General features: G+C 46.6%; 1 protein-coding gene across 3 annotated transcripts in view; it reads left to right on the plus strand.

Annotated features, from left to right (window-relative positions):
* The window catches only part of NRF1 (nuclear respiratory factor 1), a 91,352-nt gene that overhangs the window by 21,377 nt on the left and 49,554 nt on the right, over positions 1-20,421 (plus strand). For all 3 annotated transcript variants that reach the window (XM_063134618.1, XM_063134620.1, XM_063134619.1), the window contains exons 3-5: positions 1,679-1,793; positions 10,303-10,429; positions 15,024-15,164. In XM_063134618.1, the coding sequence (XP_062990688.1) occupies positions 1,679-1,793; positions 10,303-10,429; positions 15,024-15,164 (383 nt within the window). The remainder of the gene's footprint in view (positions 1-1,678; positions 1,794-10,302; positions 10,430-15,023; positions 15,165-20,421) is intronic.

Genomic DNA, 20,421 nt, shown 5'->3' on the forward strand with positions numbered 1-20,421 from the left:
GTTATTCCCCGTAGTAACCTATGGCTGCGAGAGCTGGACCATAAGGAAAGCTGAGCGAAGGAAGATAGATGCTTTTGAACTGTGGTGTTGGAGGAAAATTCTGAGAGTGCCTTGGACTGCAAGAAGATCAAACCAGGCCAGACTCCAGGAAATAAAGCCAGACTGCTCACTTGAGGGAATGGTATTAAAGGCAAAACGGAAGTACTTTGGCCATATAATGAGAAGACAGGATACCCTGGAGAAGAGGCTGATGCTAGGGAAAGTGGAAGGCAAAAGGAAGAGGGGCCGACCAAGGGCAAGATGGATGGGTGATATTCTGGAGGTGACGACCTTGGGGGAGCTAGGGGTGGCAACGGCCGACAGAAAGCTCTGGCGTGGGCTGGTCCATGAAGTCACGAAGAGTCGGAAGTGACTGAACGAATAAACAACAACAACAAAGTGTTAAAATACTGAGAGAATAAAAAGGTCTTCAGCTGGCGACGAAAAGAGTACAGTGTAGGTTTTCCTTCAATCTTCCAGCATCCTGTGTCCACTGGGTATGCTTAGTTCCTATTGGGCTGTGTTGGTTGTGTGAATCCCATTTGGGTGTTTTTCCCTAAATAATTTTTTTTTGTACTGATACAAATCTTGAGGTTCCTTCAAACCTGCCTCTATCTTGTGCCTGGGTGCTGGCATTTTGTGTACAGGAAAGACCCCCCCCCCCGAGAATGAGTTTGCTGTTAGTGTACAGGATTAGCAGCATATTGATGTGAACAGTTGCAGAATTACCTTCCTGGGTGAATGAAGACAAGAGAGCAACAAAAAATTCAGTTCATGCCACTTGTTTGCAGTTCTTCCACCTCTCCAAAAATGTGCACCTGGCTAGTGGAACATACTTCCATGATTCCAGTGGTCCCAAACCTGGCTATAAAAACTGCCCTGGAATCCTGTCTGAAAAGTAGTTCCTCTTTCTGATGTTGAAAAGTTAGTTTTCACTAGTAAAAGGAGACCTGTTTTCTATCTATTTTCACGCTTGTTCTGAAACTGGAATTTTTAATACGATGTTGTAACCAGCAGAGGGCAGTATAGCAGTAGCAACAGAACTGGTTTCTTTTCCCCATAGGAATGTATGAGGATTTCTTTGGCACTCGAAAAATTGACGAAAATGCTCCACTTACCGTTCCAAACACAATCACGGTGATTGAAATTTTCAAGCATAGCGTTCACAAAACATGTACATTGATGGTGCTATATAAATAAATAATAATAATAATAATAATAATGTTCTTTTTTAAAAACGTGCACTTTAAAATGAGCATTTTCCCAAAAGGATGCATTTTCACACCTTAATCAATGGAGGGAAAGTGCACACTTGGGTGGATGCTTTTAAAAGTGTGCTTTTCTCCTGTTCAAACCCCACCCCCCCACATACACACACTTACATTCGAGAATGAGGTGAAACAAGCGTCAGGATGGGAAAAGGAGGTCCCGACAAGCTTGAAAACTGCCTGTTTGCCCATCCCATTTCTCCATGGTAAAAGTTAGGAATACCTATTTACAACTAGTATTAATTTACTTTGCAAGATGGTTGTGAGAATGAATGCGTGGAGAAGGGTGCAGCACCTAACCTGCAAGTGTCTCTCTAGAAATGACACATGTGTAGCTATACTTAAAATGCATCACCATCTTTCGTTCACAGGCCCAGTGGGGATGGCAGCGGCCGCTGCGGTGGCAACAGGTAAAAAAAGGAAGCGGCCCCACGTTTTCGAGTCCAACCCCTCGATTCGCAAGAGGCAGCAGACACGATTGTTACGGTAAGAGCATCTGAACACATGGGTGGGGGTGATGGGAATTCTAGTCCATACAGTTGACGCACAGAACATTAGTGAAGGCAGTAGTTGTCAAGGTCAAATTAAACAAATAGTGTCAAGGCTACTGGTTCCTCTCTATTTGGCCCTGGTTCGGCCTCATCTAGAGTATTGCATACAGTTCTGGGCTCCACAATTCAAGAAGGATGCAGACAAGCTGGAGCGTGTTCAGAGGAGGGCAACCAGGATGATCAGGGGTCTGGAAACAAAGCCCTATGAAGAGAGACTGGAAGAACTGGGCATGATTAGCATGGAGAAGAGAAGATTGAGGGGAGACATGATAGCACTCTTCAAATCCTTAAAAGGTTGTCACACAGAGGAGGGCCAGGATCTCTTCTCCATCCTCCCAGTGTACGGACACAGAATAACGGGCTCAAGTTACAGGAAGTCAGATTTTGGCTGGACATCTGGAAAAACTTCCTGACTGTTAGAGCAGTATGACAATGGAACCAGTTACCTAGGGAGGTTGTGGGCTCTCCCACACTAGAGACGTTTAAGAGGCAGCTGGACAACCAAGTATGCTTTAGGGTGGATTCCTGCATTGAGCAGGGGGTTGGACTCGATGGCCTTATAGGCCCCTTCCAACTCTACTATTCTATGATTCTAAGGCACACAACTAATATGAGTAAGGGGTATGCAATTCTTATTAATATGTATCAATTCTTAAATTACACTTTTCATATATATATATACACAATATCATCACTATGACAGTGAGAAAAAGTAATACAGTTTTTATTACAATGCTGAAACAGTTAAGTAAAAAATATATGAAACATTAAAGAGATTACAAGGTTAATTAGATACCTTCAGTGTTAATGAAACATTAAACATATTTCACAGTCAAATGGGTATCTTCAGTATTAAACAGATTCCAAAGTTAAATTTGGAATCTTCAATGTTAAACAGGTATCTGGTATATTTTCACGTGTTTGGCAAATAGCTTCATCAGTAAGACATAATTTAACTACACCGCCTAACAGGCAATTGCCATGGATGATAGGAAGGAGAAATTCCTCCACTCCATATGGAAAATCACTTGAAGTCCCGGACAAACTAGTAATGCCTCAGATACGGTAAACTCTTCATTATAGTGACGATATTGTGTGTATATGTTTCTGATGGTTTTTTAAATCTTGTATACTTTTTAATGTTTACTATTTTTAACTGTTGTAAACCTCCCAGAGAGCTTTGGCTGTGGGGTGGTAAATAAATCATAGAATCATGGAATAGCAGAGTTGGAAGGGGCCTACAAGGCCATCGAGTCCAACCCCTTGCTCAATGCAAGAATCCACCCTAAAGCATCCCTGACAGGTGGTTGTCCAGCTGCCTGTTGAAGGCCTCTAGTGTGGGAGAGCCCACCACCTCCCTAGGGAACTGATTCCATTGTGGTACTGCTCTAACAGTCAGGAAGTTTTTCCTGATGTCCAGCTGGAATCTGGCTTCCTTTAACTTGAGCCTGTTATTCCGTGTCCTGCACTCTGGGAGGATCGAGAAGAGATCCTGGCCCTCCTCTGTGTGACAACCTTTCAAGTCCTTGAAGAGTGCTATCATGTCTCCCCTCCATCTTCTCTTCTCCAGGCTAAACCTGCCCAGTTCTTTCAGTCTCTCTTCATAGGGCTTTGTTTCCAGACCCCTGATCATCCAAATAAATAAATAAATAAATAAATAAATAAATAAATAAATAAAATATGAGGATTGTAATTTAAGAATTGATACATGTTAATAAGAATTGTGTACCCCTTTTTAATATTAGTAGTTGTGTGCCTTGACACTATTTAATTTGGGAGTTCTAGTCCAACACATCTGGAAGCCATCACGTTGGGGAAGGTTTGTGTAATTCCATCTGGGAGGCTGACAGGAGTCTTTTCCATCACATGGTACCCGCGGACCTTTTTCATTACAGTCCCCAGGGGCTGAGCGTGAGGCCTTGTGCATGAAAGCAGGTGTCCTGTCTTACTGAGCGATGAAGCTTCTTTATTATGGTTCTTTTCCCACTAGAACCCACATCCAAAGAGCCTGTGTATTGACCTGTGCTGTGAGTGAGTGACCTGCGTATTGATCTGCCTTGAACTAGGAACCTGCCTGGTGAACCAGTGCCCCCTGTTGTCCTAGGTTCTGGGTTTGACATTGGTGACACACACACCCCAGCTTCCTGCCATTGTGAGGCCAGGGCCACAAAAGCGCGATAGTTTTGCTTGAAAACAAGGCGCACAGAGAGCGCACACCTTGCTTGGAAGCAAAATCATGCTCCCGGGGGCGCACTTCTTCCAAACAAGCAATGTGTTCCCAAAACCACTCCTTTCCCCCCTTTTGTTTCTGCTACTTTGGCTGCAGCAAATTCCGTGGTGAGGGCAGGGCGTGGTCCGTGGCCAGTTCGGAGAAGGGGCAATGCAGCCTTCTGACCCCCAGCACTCGCTCACTCTGATACAGAACAGTCTGCATCGGGATAGGAGCCAGATGTTTTTGCCGTTTCGATTTTGTTCTGTTTTGTTTCTTGACCAAACCCATCAGGGTGCAATTCTGATTTATCGTATTTCTCACTCATCTTATCCCTAGGCAATAGAAATATTTCTGTATTGGTTTCAGTGATTTAACCAGGTTGGGAAAGGCTGCTGTACACCGCCGACCCATTTTGGCACGGGCCACTGCATAAAAAGCTTGCCGTGGAATTGCATGTCTTATAGATGCTACCATGCAGAAAAACATGGGAGTTCTTCTTCAGAAAATACGAGGTTGGGTTATTTTGCCCTTATGGGGTCAGTATTCCCATCTGGACCTTCTCTTGCTCAAATGAAATCATCACCTGCTTGTGCAGACACTTGGGGTGGGGTGGGATATTTTCTTCAGGGATGCTGTAGGCCAGGAGTGGGCAGAAAGTGGCTCTCCAGATGTTTTGGACTTAAACTTCCAGAAGCCCCTGCTTGCATGCCAGTGGTCAGGCACATTGGGAGTTGGACTCCAAAATACCTGGAAATCTACCTTCTGTCCAACCGTGCCACCTAGCCAGGCATTTTCCAAACTAGGGTCCAGAGGAAAAGCCCCCTCTCTGTAAGATCTCTCTGCTCAAAGTGATTTTGCTAAACCACTGCTCAAGCACGGCTGTCCCCATCTGCCCAGATGAGAACAGTCAGAAAAAAGGGGAGATTACACCTGGTTGGCATTGTTTGTGCTTGACGTTTCCAGCCACTGTGAATGGTGATGGTTGAGCTCCTCTTTGCTAGCTACCAACACACCCTCCCCCCGTCCCCGTGTTGGAAATGGCAGGGCAGGACCCCCTCCCCTGTGTCTGTGGGACGACGCTTAGGAATAAATAAATGCGTCTCTTGGAATGTGCTTCACAGGATCCTTAAGAAGAACCAACTCCAGTGCTTGTTGAGAGTGCTTCTCTCCCCACAGAGGGACACTTCCTCCAGGGGCAACTCTGATGCAACCTTCAGCCAAACAGACGCGTTTTCCTTGGCCTGGTGTTGCAGTGTGTTGCTGAGCCTTGCTCAGTGTCAGTGGAATAATTCCAGCAGTGCCTCTGCTCCAGGGCTTTGTACCAAGCTGCTCCAGCGTGCCCGGTGCATCACATACAACAGGGGTAGGCGACAAGGAGGATCAGGGGTCTGGAAACAAAGCCCTATGAGGAGAGACGGAAAGAACTGGGCAAGTTTAGCCTGGAGAAGAGGAGATGGAGGGGAGACATGAGAGCACTCTTCAAAGACATGAAAGGTTGTCCCACAGAGGAGGGCCAGGATCTCTTCTCGATCCTCCCAGAGTGCAGGACACGGAATAACGGGCTCAAGTTAAAGGAAGTCAGATTCCAGCTGGACATCAGGAAAAACTTCCTGACTGTTAGAGCAGTGCGACGGTGGAATCAGTTCCCTAGGGAGGTTGTGGGCTCTCCCACACTAGAGGCCTTCAAGAGGCAGCTGGAGAACCATCTGTCAGGGATGCTTTAGGGTGGATTCCTGCATTGAGCAGGGGGTTGGACTCGATGGCCTTACAGGCCCCTTCCAACTCTACTATTCTATGATTCTATGACTTAGAGCCTTTCACAGGCAATGCTCCTGCGTTGACACATGTCTCCACCGTTGCTAAAACAAGGAAATGCTTTTGGGAGCTCTCCCAAATGCAGAGCTCTAGGACTCAGCAGCAGTTCGCTGTCTTTTCCCCACCTGTCACTGTTTTCCAGGTGTGTGGTATCACAGAAGGTGCACAGCTTTCTCCGTAGGGCATTGTAAACAGCATGATTTCTCCACCCTAACCTCCCTCCCACCCCCGGTATAATTGGCTTTGTGCTCTCCTTTTGGGAATTCCCTTCTCATTCATGGAAGCGGGAGGGGAGGGGCTTTGTTGGGAACAATGTGCTACAGTTCAGCAGCTGGCAGATCTGCCTATTTCAGGAATCCGACCAAGGATTGTGACTGAGGCGCGGGACCTGGGTGTTATTCTTGACCAGTCCCTAACTATGTCTTCACAGGTGGGGGCCGTGGTTCGGAGTTGCTGTTATCAACTACATGTGCTCCGCCAAGTTCGCCCCTTTCTGTCAGAGGCTGATCTTACCACCGCAGCCCAGGCCCTGGTTATTTCCAGACTGGACTATTGCAACCTGTTGTATACAGGGCTTCCCTTGAAGCAAATCCAATGCCTACAGGGTGTACAAAATGTATCAGCCAGGTTGGTCAAGGGGCTCCCAAAGTGGTCTTCTATCACTTTGGTGCTTCAAGAGCTCCATTGGCTGCCGGTGGCTGCTAGAGTGCGCTACAAGGTCTTGTAGGGTTAGCCATCCTGGAGGAGGGCTAACATTGTCCCTATCTTCAAAAAGGGCAAAAAGGAGGAACCAGGGAACTACAGACCAATCAGTCTGACATCCATCCCTGGGAAAATACTGGAGCAGATTATAAAGAAGTCAGTCTGTAAACACCTTGAAATCAATGTGGTGATCACTAGAAGCCAACATGGATTTGTCAAGAACAAGTCCGGTCAGACTAATTTGATCTCATTTTTTGATCGGGTAACCTCCCTTGTGGACTGTGGGAATGCTGTGGACGTCATATATCTTGACTTCAACAAAGGTTTTGACAAAGTACCACATGACATTCTGATTAACAAACTAGCTAAAAGTGGGCTAGATGGAACAACTATTAGGTGGATCCACAGTTGGCTACAGAATCGGACTCAAAGAGTACTTATCAATGGAACCTTCTCAAACTGGGGAGAGGCAACGAGTGGGGTGCCGCAGGGCTCAGTCCTGGGCCCAGTGCTCTTCAACATTTTTATTAATGATTTGGACGAGGAGGTGCAGGGAACGCTGATCAAATTTGCAGATGACACCAAATTGGGTGGGATAGCTAATACCCTGGAAGACAGAAACAAACGTCAAAGTGATCTTGATAGGCTGGAGTGCTGGGCTGAAAACAACAGAATGAAATTTAATAGGGATAAATGCCAAGTTCTACATTTAGGAAATAGAAACCAAAGGCACAGTTACAAGATGGGGGGTATTTGGCTCAGCAATACTACAAATGAGAAGGATCTTGGAATTATTGTAGATTGCAAGCTGAATATGAGCCAACAGTGCGATATGGCTGCAAGAAAGGCCAATGCTATTTTGGGCTGCATTAATAGAAGTATAGCTTCCAAATCGCGTGAGGTACTGGTTCCTCTCTATTCGGCCCTGGTTAGGCCTCATCTAGAGTATTGTGTCCAGTTCTGGGCTCCACAATTCAAGAAGGACGCAGACAAGCTGGAGCGTGTTCAGAGTAGGGCAACCAGGATGATCAGGGGTCTGGATACAAAGCCCTATGAGGAGAGACTGAAAGAACTGGGCATGTTGAGCCTGGAGAAGAGAAGATTGAGGGGAGACATGAGAGCACTCTTCAAATACTTAAAAGGTTGTCACAGAGAGGAGGGTGAGGATCTCTTCTCGATCCTCCCAGAGTGCAGGACACGGAATAACGGGCTCAAGTTAAAGGAAGCCAGATTCCAGCTGGACATCAGGAAAAACTTCCTGACTGTTAGAGCAGTACGACAGTGGAATCAGTTCCCTAGGGAGGTTGTGGGCTCTCCCACACTAGAGGCCTTCAAGAGGCAGCTGGACAAGCATCTGTCAGTGATACTTTAGGGTGGATTCCTGCATTGAACAGGGGCTTGGACTCAATGGCCTTGTAGGCCCCTTCCAACTCTGCTGTTCTATGATTCTATGTATAAAGCTCTGCATTGCTTGGGTCCTGGATACCTGAGCACTCGCCTCTCTCCTGTATTTCGCCATTGGCAGACTCGCTCTCAGAAGCAGCGTGCCCTGACGGTCCCCCGCTACAAATTGGAATGTGCGGGGGCCAGGGCTTTTTCAGTGGCTGGCCCCCGGTTATGGAATAATGTGCCCCTGGAGATTAGACAGGCTCCCCCTCTCAATTGCTTCAAATGCCTTTGTAAGGCGTTTTTAGTTTCACAAGAGTTTGGGGAGGGGGTGGTTTAAATTGGGGTTGAGGGCTTTTTGAGGGTGAGGGTCTTAATGGAATTGTCTTAATGTGGGTTGAGGGTTTTAATGGAATTGTAAAGCGCCTCGATGCCAGAAATGGTGAGGCGGCACTATAAAAATGCTTTAACTAAATAAATAAATCTGCCATGAGGGCCGGTGCTAATTTGTGTGTGCAAATCCGCGCACAAGTTGCTGCTTTAAGAATTTGCATTCTGTTTTGCCTGCGCACGATACGAGCTGGCCGTGGTGTGGGGGTGCGTGCTGGCTGTCTTCGTTCCTGCAGGAGCCTACAGGTGCCATGGCTTGCTGGATGGATGCTGGGAGTTGTAGGCCTTTTTTTCTGTCAAAAGGTGCACAGGATTGTGCCCTAAAAGTCACTTTACACTCTCGGCTATCCTTGGATAGCAACTGCTGGCCCCAAACCTATGTGGACGTGTTCGAGGTTGAAGTGCCTTGGAAGGGCGTCAGCAACAGCTGGCAGGATCAGGGGCGCTGGAAATGCTGCACTTACCTCCCACGATCATGTCAATAAGTGCAAGGTCGTCACCTCTGCCCTGTGGGCTTCGCAGGTTCCTGCAGAAATACAGTGACTTGTGAACTGTTGTAGTGACACCTCTATAGCACTGTGGGGTATCCTTTTGCAATCTGGTGCTGGGAATTAGGGGAGATGTAGTCCAACACATTTGGAGGGCTGGGATAAGGCATTTCACAGCTGTTCGTTCAAATCACCTCATTCATCCTTACCACCACCCTGCTAGGGACAGGCCGGTGGTATTATCCCCATTTTGCAGATGGGGTGAGGCCGTGGTGTAGGCAGGGACTGAGGCTGGGAGCAGGTGACTTTCCTAAGGCCGCTGAGTGTTCATGGCCAGAAGCAAGATTTGAACCAGGAGCGTCTTGGTTCACATCTCAGTCTCTTACCCACTCTGTGGCACTAGCTCTCTTTACCTGGAGGGAAACACCTGAGAATTCCTTATTTGTAGAGATAAGGAGGGTGCTTCCGACATGTTAACGGTCCTGGTGGTATCAGCAAGCTTTTGTGGTGGGGCTCAGTGGCTGCTTTCTTGCCACATATCACCCTTGAAGTATTCTTTTGATCAAGGTGACGAATGTATTATGTTTCTATCCTGCCCATCCTCAAGGCAGCATATACGGGTTATTTCTGTCATGAAATGGCTGCACCCTGGCAAGTTCTTAAAAGAAAAGAACAATCCTGTTTGCACCGTAGGCAGGGCAACCCTACAGTGCTTTTCCAAAACAAGCTTTCTTGGTTTGTGGCAACCGAATTCTGTTTGGGCAGATATTGGCTGAAACGGCAACATTTTCAAGCCTGACTATAAGAAGTACTCTATTATATGGTAGTGTTAGGATATCGGAAAAGGACTTGGACTCTATAAAGCCTTATGTGGCTTGGGACCACAATACCTAATGGAACGCCTTTCCCGACATGAACCTACCCAAACAATGCATTCAACATCTAAGGTTCCTCCTCCGGGTGCCTGCTCCGATGGAAGCTCGGAGGGTGGCGACAAGGGAGAGGGCCTTCTCTGTGGTGGCCCCCCAACTGGAACAATCTCCCTAACGAGGCTTGCCTGGCGCCGACATTGTCAACTTTTCAGCGCCAGGTCAAGACTTTTCTCTTCTCCCAGGCATTTAGCAATATGTAATGAGCCAGGGTCTGGTTTTTTGGCTCATCGTTTTTAAAGTTGTTATAGTGGTTTTAAATATATGCACACGTTTTTGTGGTTTTTAATTTTTGTATATTGTTTTTAAGTGTTTTTATCTTATGTGAACCACCCTGAGAGCTTCAGCTTTGGGGCGGTATACAAATGAAATAAATAAATAAATAAATACTCTATTATATGGTAGTGTTAGGATACCGGAAAAGACGAATGAATGGAATTAGTTTTCTTGCGGTAAACTGTTTGTTTGTTTGTTTTAATTAAAACGCCCCAACCCTCTCTTCCTTTTGCCTGGCTGACACAGGAAGCTCCGTGCCACGCTGGATGAATACACCACCCGCGTTGGACAGCAGGCCATCGTCCTGTGCATCTCGCCCTCCAAGCCCAACCCCGTTTTTAAAGTATTTGGTGCAGCGCCGCTGGAGAACGTGGTAAGGCCCTTGAGACCCCCTCATCGCACCCCAGGTTTGGAACACTGTGCCTTCAGTTGTGCAAGGATGGTAATGAACATTCATGGAGTCACAGGAGGAAGAATGAGGCTTCATTGTGTGCAGCTGCCATTTTGAATATGCGACCCCTGTGGAGGAGTTGCTGTGTGAACCCAGCGAACGTGGGTTAAATAACACTTGCATAACCCATGGTCTGTTTTAGGGTTATGCGAGGGTTCGCTTAACCCTCTCATAACCATGCTTGCCGGGTTTGCATGGCACGACAACCTCTGAGTAGAGGTTGGATATGTGGCATGGTGCCCATGGATGATCAGGGGTCTGGAAACAAAGCCCTATGACGAGAGACTAAAAGAACTGGGCATGTTTAGCCTGGAGAAGAGAAGATTGAGGGGAGACATGAGAGCACTCTTCAAATACTTAAAAAGGTTGTCACACAGAGGAGGGCCAGGATCTCTTCTGGATCCTCCCAGAGTGCAGGACACGGAATAACGGGCTTAAGTTAAAGGAAGCCAGATTCCAGCTGGACATCAGGAAAAACTTCCTGACTGTTAGAGCAGTACGACAATGGAACCAGTTACCTAGAGAGGTGGTGGGTTCTCCCACCCTAGAGGCCTTCAAGAGGCAGCTGGACAAGCATCTGTCAGGGATGCTTTAGGGTGGATTCCTGCATTGAGCAGGGGGGTTGGACTGGATGGCCTTGTAGGCCCCTTCCAACTCTGCTATTCTATGATTCTATACCGCTCGTTGTGGCATAAATAACCCACGACGAGCCATGGGGTGTCATCTGGACCAGATCTGTGAACGGAGCAGATGGGAATAGTATCCCATTTGCCACTAAAGTGGGAGGGCCTCTGGATCCCACTTCCTGCCCCCAGAGAGTACTCACCATTAGAGAATTGGACGGTGCAGAATTGATGGTCTCCTTTTACCTCACAGGGAACAACAGCCAGTATCTAAACCCCCCGCAGCAGTTGTCCTTGCAGCCTTTTCTTGTGAACCGCCCAGAGAGCTTTGGCTATTGGGCGGTATTAAATACATAAATAACCTCCCAGAAAGCAAGGGCCGCAGCCTTTCCAGACAGGGCTGCATGCGCAATGACATATCGGTGCTGTGCACAGGATCCAACACCCTGAGAACTTCCGCTTGCTTTCTTAAGAATAAAAGCAAACTGTGAAGATAGCCTTGAAACGTTCTCTCTCTCTCTCTCTCGTGCGTGTGTGTGTGTGTGAGAGAGAGAGAGGGGGGGTGCTCTCCAGATGTAACATCCCGTGTACCTGTGCTTGTGCGTGCATGTGCGTGTGTCACGCACGCACACATGCATGCACACTAGTGCAATTACGTAAAATAAACAAATACATAAATTTTGCAAATTTGCCTACAAGTTACAGAATGCAACTTTTTTTTTAAAAAAAAGTTAACTTGGTCTAGAATGTTTATTTTTTTATTTGTCCTCCTGTTCCATGATTGAACTTCTCTTACTGTCAGGCAGATTGATGATGATGAATCAATCATCATCAGGCAGAGGGTGGGACTCGATGGCCTTGTAGGCCCCTTCCAACTCTGCTATTCTATGATTCTATGATTAGATTTATAGCCTGCTTTTCAAGGTAAATACCCTGGCAAAGCAGTATATAAAAATATAAAATACTTAATCAAACACAATATTCAGTACATAAACGATTCAAATCATGAATAAGATGTAACAAATACAACAGCAACAACAGATAATACCCTAGTTAAAAGCACAGAATGCTACAGTTAACCCAATACAAGCTCGAATCAATAAGTCCTCCTGTTCCATGATTTTTGTGAACCGCCCAGAGAGCTTCGGCTATTGGGTGGTATAAAAATGTAATAAACAAATAAATAATAAATAAAGTCTTCAAAATCCTCCTAAAGGCCAGCCCCGTTCCTGGTACTCACCATTCTCACAGCTCTTACTGGTGGACCAGAGAGCACAGCCTTTGATAACGATCTTCACAGGTTGGCCGTTTTCTGGATGTTTGGTCTAAGTTGGCCTTCCCATAAATGAAACCTGCTGCTTCTTCTATTCTAAGAGAATGAGATGATCATTTTACCCTCCCCCCCAATCTGGTTTTAAATATCTGAAAGGTATCAGCTCATCCCCATTAACTCTTCCTTCTGGCCCAGGCTGAACGTACCCAGTTCCTGCACCCCCCACCCCCCCGGCCAACGTTTTATCCACCTTGCTGTGCTTGTCTAAATCCTTTCCATCAGTCCTGGAAGGAGTATGGAGACTGTGGCCTAATCTACAGCAAGCAGGAGATTGCACTATGAAAGCGGGATATAAAAGGCAGGAGCCACACCAACCAGGACATAGCAGTATGAAAGCGGAATATGGCATGTGTCAATGGGCCCCAACAGTTGTCAGTGCGCTTCAACACTGCTATAAAGTTCGTAGTTTGTAGTTCGTAGGTTCGTAGTTTGGGGGTACTCTTAGACCCATTTCTGTCATTGGAGGCTCAAGTAGCCGCCACGGCTCAGAGTGCCTTTTACCATCTTCGGTTGGTTCGCCACCTACGGCCTCTCCTGGACAGGGATAGCTGGGCCACGGTGGTACAAGCATTGGTAACCTAAAGCCTGGATTACTACAACGCGCTCTATGTGGGGCTGCCCTTGAAGCTGCTCCGGAAGCTGGAGCTAGTGCAGAATGCTGGAGCTGCCCCTTTCCAGCATGGAACTCCTCTGCTGAGGGAGCTGCACTGGCTGCCTATTCGCTACCGGGCCAGGTTGAAGGTTCTTGTACTTGTGTACAAAGCCCTAAACAACTTGGGACCAGGATACCTGAGAGAGCGCTGCCTTCTCCCTTACCAACCTGCCCGGTCACTGAGGTCATCCAAGGGCCTGCTGCTGGTGGTTCCACCTAGATCCATCCTCCGATTGGAATCCACCAGGGGAAGAGCCTTCAGCGTGGTGGCCCCCCTCCTGTGGAACTCCCTGCCTCTGGAGGTCAGGCAGGCGCCAACCTTGTACTCCTTTCGGCGCCTCTTGAAAACATCTTTATTCCAAGAAGCCTTTCTCTAACATGCAGCCTTGGATTACTGTTATTGCTTCTTTTAAATTTTGTTTGAACTGTTTTTATTCTGTTTTTATTTTCATTTTACATTGTACACCGCTCTGAAATTTTTCAATGGGGAGCGGTATATAAATATTCTAAATAATAAATAAATAAATAAATAAATAAATAAATAAATAAATAAATATAAAGCAGTAGTGTGGCTCCTGCCTTTTATATACCGCTTCCATAGTGCAATATCCTGCTTGGTGTAGATTAGGCCTAAGAGCTGCCCTGGAGGACCTGAACAGGGTCAGGCTAGCTTGTGGCTGTCCCCAGTTCAAGGCGTTGAAGTGGCTGTTGTTCTCCAGCCTCAGCGCCTGAGGTCACTTTCTCAGGCTGGTGGCCTCAATGGGAGACAGTGCAAGGACCACAGCCTTAGCATATACACACGGTTCCAGGGAGCTCGCTTGCCAAGGCACCGGCCTTGGGCCATGAGGTTATTATTATTATTATTATTTATTTATTTATTTATTTATATAGCACCATCAGTGTCCATGGTGCTGTACAGAGTAAAACAGTAAATAGCAAGACCCTGCTGCATAGGCTTACATTCTAATAAAACCATAATAAAACAATAAGGAGGGGAAGAGAATGCAAACAGGCACAGGGTAGGGTAAAACTAACAGTATAAAGTCAGAACAAAATCAAGTTTTAAAAGCTTTAGGAAAAAGAAAAGTTTTTAGCTGAGCTTTAAAAGCTGCGGCTGAACTTGTAGTTCTCAAATGTTCTGGAAGAGCGTTCCAGGCATAAGGGGCAGCCGAAGAAAATGGACGAAGCCGGGCAAGGGAAGTAGAGACCCTTGGGCAGGCGAGAAACATGGCATCAGAGGAGCGAAGAGCACGAGCGGGGCAATAGTGTGAGATGAGAGAAGAGAGATAGGAAGGAGCTAGACAGTGAAAAGCTTTCTATGTACAAGACCCCAAACAGGAAGAAGAACCACCTGCAAGTTAAAGAGAAATAAAAATTAGTCGTAGACTTTATGAGCCTGCTCAGAAGACACCTTAAGCCGTGGCTTTAACCATGGAGGTTAAGCCAGAAAGCCGTTCAGGAGACACCTTAAACTATGGCTTTAACCACGGTGAATGAGGTGTTTTGCTTTATGCACCAGGGCTAAAGCCATGGTTTAAGGTGTCTTCTGAACAGGGCCTATGTGGGCTGATACTGCAAGCACCAGAGGGTGGTAAGGGCCACATTTGCAGTCCGGTCTGGCCCACGGTGGCAATCCTGCCCTGCCTGCAAACTTCTCTGGAAATCCTGGCCGTGCTCCTCTTCGTGGTGTTGCCTGCAGTTTCATCATCTCTCCTTAACGCAATTCTAGTCTGAGAGCTTTGGGGCCGGTGGGTATTTTTACCTGGCAGCTGTGCTGTTGTTTGCTCGCTCCGCCGCGCGGCACCACGAGGAAGAGCACAGCGACCCCCCCCTTTCCTGTTACTTAGCATCCTCTTCTCTCCTGTTGCTCTTCACCTTGTTTACCTGAGCCTTTCTGATTCCCCACAGGTGCGCAAGTACAAGAGCATGATCCTGGAAGACTTGGAGTCAGCGCTATTGGAGCATGCACCTGCGCCACAAGAGGTGAACTCGGAGCTGCCACCTTTAACCATCGATGGGATTCCAGTCTCTGTGGACAAGATGACCCAGGTAAGCAGCCAGATAAGGTGGAAACTTGAAAAAAAAAGAAGTAGCAAAGGGGCGCTTTGAGTGTCTCTGGCCTATTGATTTTTCCAGTGAAGCATCAATCTTTCTTTCTCTCTCTCTCTCTCTCTCTCTCATATATATACAACTCCTTGGAGACACACTTAATCCTTTCTCTCCATGGGGAGCCCCAGTGACTCTGCTAAATGGCTCTACGCTGAGGTGTTCTCATTGATGCTGCTACCTTTTCTACCAAGTGTGGGAGAACCACTTGTGATGTTTGTCGTTCTGAGGGGCCTTCCCTGGCTCTGCCGGCTCTGCAGAGAAGGATACCACTTTTTTAGCAGTTGTCCCCCAGTCTGCCGTGCTGCAGCTTGAACCGTGCCTCTGACAATGCTGCTCGCTCAGAAGACCCGCCAAGGGGTGCAGCTCTGTGATAGAGCACATGACTTCTAAATAAAAGAAAAAGCCCTGGGATCCGTTCCCAGCATTTTCAGTGGTAGGATCTGAAAGCTTTCGCAGAGCCCCTGCTGAGTTGGATAGCGGGGTTCTGGGGTTTGGAGGCGTTTTGGGGATCTGACAACCTGAGGCCTAACGCGATCGATATCCTAATGCCTTGCATAGGGTGACCCTATGAAAAGGAGGACCGGGCTCCTGTATCTTTAACAGTTGTATTGAAAAGGGAATTTCAGCAGGTGCTATTTGTATATATGGAGAACCTGGTGAAATTCCCTCTTCATCACCACAGTTAAAGCTGCAGGTGCCCTGCCCTATTTTAAATCTGGTCACTCTAGTATAGCTCCTGCACCTTTAACTGTGGTGGTGAAGAGGGAATTTCACCAGATGCGACATGCATACAAATGTCCCCTGCTGAAATTCCCTTTTCTATGCAAGTGTTAAAGATACAGGAGCCCTGTCCTCCTTTGCACGTGGTCACCCTAGCCTTGCAGTCATCATCCTGGCTCTTTGCAAGGCTGAGCTAAGGTGCCAGTATCTGTCCACGAAGGCTCTGGGGGTGATGGCTTTGGGTGCCGATGGTGTAAAAGTGGCATTTTGATTGAAAGTGTTCTCTCCCCCCACACACACACTCCCCGTAGTTAATCTCATTGTTCCTCCCTTTCTCGCTTTTGTGGAATTGCAGCAAATGGGGCAAAGGAAAACCCGGCAGGTCTCCATTCTTGCTAGTTTTATGTATTTATTATTTATTTATTTATTTTAAACATTTGTATTCCGCCCTATATCACTAGGACCTCAGGGCGGCGTACAGATAAAATTATACACTATAAATATATATATATATATATATATATATATATATATATACACACACACAGCTACAAACAAATCAAGTTAATCAAGTTAAAACCAGTATATAATTTAAAAGCAGGAAAAGCAATTAAAACAGTTAAAGCAATGTGCAAGCCTGGTGAATTTAACCACAAAGGCTTTGTTAAAAAGCCATGTTTTTACTTGGCGCCAGAATAAAGTCAGCGTTGGTGCCAGTCGGGCCTCCAAGGGGAGGGCATTCCGCAGTCGGGGTACCACCACAGAGAAAGCCCTCTCCCATGTATAGTGAACTAGGGGTGACTGGGGAAATTACATCATCATCATCAATAATAATATTTTTTTTTTTTAAAAAAAATGTATTATTTTCCTCTACTACCCTTCTACATGCAATAGTCCAGGCATTCAGTAATTCATAAATCAAGGCAGAAAAATACAAAATACATTATTTATGTGAACCAGCGAGACTAATAATAATAATAATAATAACAACAACAACAATGGCTGCTTGTATGTTTCCGAGGCCCATTCAAGGTGCTGGTTTTAACCTATAAAGCCTTACGCGGCTTGGGACCACAATACCTGACAGAACACCTTTCCCAACATGAGCCTACCTGAACACTACGTTCAACATCTAAGGTCCTCCTCTGGATGCCTATTCTGAGGGAAGCTCGGAGGACGGCAACAAGAGAGAGAGCCTTCTCTGTGGTGGCCCCCGATTGTGGAACAATCTCCTTGATGAGGCCTGCCTGGCGCCGACATTGTCATCTTTTTGGTGCCAGGTCAAGACTTTTTCTCTTCTCCCAGGCATTTAGCAATATGTAATGAACCAGGGTCTGGTTTTTTTGGCTCATCGTTTCTAAAGTTGATACAGTGGTTTTAAATGTATGTGAAATTTGTGGTTTTTAATGTTTGTATATTGTTTTTAAATGTTTTATCTTATGTGAACCGCCTAGAGAGCTTCGGCTATGGGGCGGTATATAAATGCAATAAAGAATAATAACGTAATAATAAATGTACATGAATCGGCGTGCATAGTCTTGTGCTTAGTAAGGTAAGCCCCAAGGAGCTTGCAATCCAAATTAAAAATCAGAGCTGCGAACAGTGAGAGATGGGAAGGCTGATGTGAGACGAACAAGTGCAGATGCACGTACTTGCGTTTGGTTTCACTGAGGGATGAGGACTGAGGGGGTTAAGTGAAGGGTTCCTGAAGGTGGGTTTTGAGCTGGCAGAGAGGGAGAGAGATTGGTGGAACACAGCAGAGGAGTTCTGGAAATGAGCTCCAGACCTCTGTGCTAGGGACCCTCCTTCGGCGTCCCCAAAGAGAAGACAAGGACGTTTTTGCTGGGTGTGGGGCCAGCCCATCACCTTAGGTAGAATTCGAGCAGGTTTTCTTTCTCCACCTTTGTCACCGAGGGAGGGCCAGTTCTGTCTCCCCCAATTTCCGACCCCCAAGTTTTCCACTTCCCTAAGAGCTCATGGCATGGGATTTGGTACTGTAGAATGTAGATTCAGAGAGTTTTCTCTCTCAAAGGAGCTTTCCTGAAGTCATGATGCAATAGTTCACAATGGGGTTACTCACATGTTCAGCAACAGGGGAGTAGTTTGCTTATTATAGATAAATAATTGGCACAATAGTGGTGTGTGCATTCTCTCTCCCTCTCTCTTTCTCTCTCTCTTTCGCTTTCTCTCACACTTCTGCTGAGAGTCACTTACTTTTGTGAAACGTACAGTAGGCTTACTGCTTGCTAGTGAACAAGCCAACTTTCATGAGGTCTGGCGGCATGACCAATAATTTTTGAAATTTATTTCCCTAAAACTCAAAAGGATCTGTTGTATACATGTGGCCCTAACATGTGGAAAGTTATATGTTGACATATATTCTGTGAAGTTTTAAGTCAGTTTCCAAGGAAGACAGGAGCAACTGGCTCATAAGATTTGGTTTTAGTGCCAGCTAAAATGTCCGTATAACATATTATTATTATTTATTTATTTATTTATTTATTTATTTATTTATTTATGTAGCACCATCAATGTACATGGTGCTGTACAGAGTAAAACAGTAAATAGCAAGACCCTGCCGCATAGGCTTACAATCTAATAAAATCATAATAGAACAATAAGGAGGGGAAGAGAATGCAAACAGGCACAGGGTAGGGTAAACAGGCACAGGGTAGGGTAAAACTAACAGTATAAAGTCCGAACAACATCAAGTTTTAAAAGCTTTAGGAAAAAGAAAAGTTTTTAGCTGAGCTTTAAAAGCTGCGATTGAACTTGTAGTTCTCAAATGTTCTGGAAGAGCGTTCCAGGCATAAGGGGCAGCAGAAGAAACATAGATGTGATAGCTGTGGAAAAGGTTCAGCTGGAGCATGACTGCCAAGTTCTACACCTAGGAAAAAGAAACCAAATGCACAGTTACAAGATGGGGGATACTTGGCTCAGCAATACTACAAATGAGAAGGCATCTTGGAGTTGTTGTAGATCACAAGCTGAATATGAGCCAACGGTGTGATGTGGCTGCAAAGAAAGCAAATGCTCTTTGGGGCTGCATTAAATAGAAGTATAGCTTCCAAATCACACGAGGTACTGGTTCCCTTCTATTTGGCACTGGTTAGGCCTCATCTAGAGTATTGCGTCCAGTTCTGGGCTCCACAATTCAAGAAGGACACAGACAAGCTGGAGCGTGTTCAGAGGAGGGCAGCCAGGATGATCAGGGGTCTGGAAACAGAGCCCTATGAAGAGAGACTGAAAGAACTGGGCCTGTTTAGCCTGGAGAAGAGAAGATGGAGGGGAGACATGAGAGCACTCTTCAAATACTTGAAAGGTTGTCACACAGAGGAGGGCCAGGATCTCTTCTCGATCCTCCCAGAGTGCAGGACACGGAATAACGGGCTCAAGTTAAAGGAAGCCAGATTCCAGCTGGACATCAGGAAAAACTTCCTGACTGTTAGAGCAGTATGACAGTGGAATCAGTTACATAAGGAAGTTGTGGGTTATCAATGGTTACTAGTTCTGATGGTTGTGGGCTATCTCCAGTATTTGAGGCAGTAAGCCTGTGTGCTCCAGTTGCTGGGGAACATGGGTGGGAGGGTGCTGTTGCACCATGTCCTGCTTGTTCATCCCTGGCGGACAGCTGGTTGGCTACTGTGTGAACAGAGTGCTGGACTAGACGGACCTTTGGTCTGATCCAGCATCAGGGCTCTCCTTACGTTCTTATGTGGGCTTTCCCACACTAGAGGCCTTCAAGAGGCAGCTGGACAGCCATCTGTCAGGGATGCTTTAGGGTGGATTCCTGCACTGAGCAGGGGGACTCGATGGCCTTATAGGCCTCTTCTAACTCTACTATTCTATGGTTCTGTATGCAAAGATGAATGTCCCATGGCTGGTGAATGTATTTCAATGTGTTTCACTGTCTCTGGGATGCCACATGAGCCATGATACCAGAGCTCTGGACAGCAGTAGAGGAGCAGGTAGATTGAGGCTCAAGGTGATGCTGGGCACACTTCAAACCCCTGTGCTGCACTTGTCTGACTTCCATTGGCTTAGGAGCCCATGTGAGGCTTTTAGAAGCAGGAGGCCTGAGGAGGTGGTGACTGCTGTTCTTGTTATGCTGGCAATTAGAGCGGCCCTCGCAGGCGCTGCGGCATCGCTCCCCTTGATTGCCTCCCTGGCGGTTCCGAGGCCCCGAGCAAGTGTTTGCCGCGGCTCACGACTCTCCGCTCCTGAGGCCCCTCTAATTAATCCATCTGGAAACGAAGCGAAGCGCTTCGGCAGTGCAAAGCAGCGAAGCGGCGCTCTTTGACTCGGAGGTGAAACTTGGCCTCACCTGGACTGCGTCGGCTACTCTTAGGGCAGCCTTCCTCAACCTGGGGCGCTCCAGATGTGTTGGACTACAACTCCCAGAATGCCCCGGCTGGGGCATTCTGGGAGTTGTAGTCCAACACATCTGGAGCGCCCCAGGTTGAGGAAGGCTGTCTTA

The sequence above is a fragment of the Elgaria multicarinata genome, chromosome 9, assembly GCF_023053635.1.
Source record: "Elgaria multicarinata webbii isolate HBS135686 ecotype San Diego chromosome 9, rElgMul1.1.pri, whole genome shotgun sequence".
Lineage (NCBI taxonomy): Eukaryota > Metazoa > Chordata > Lepidosauria > Squamata > Anguidae > Elgaria > Elgaria multicarinata.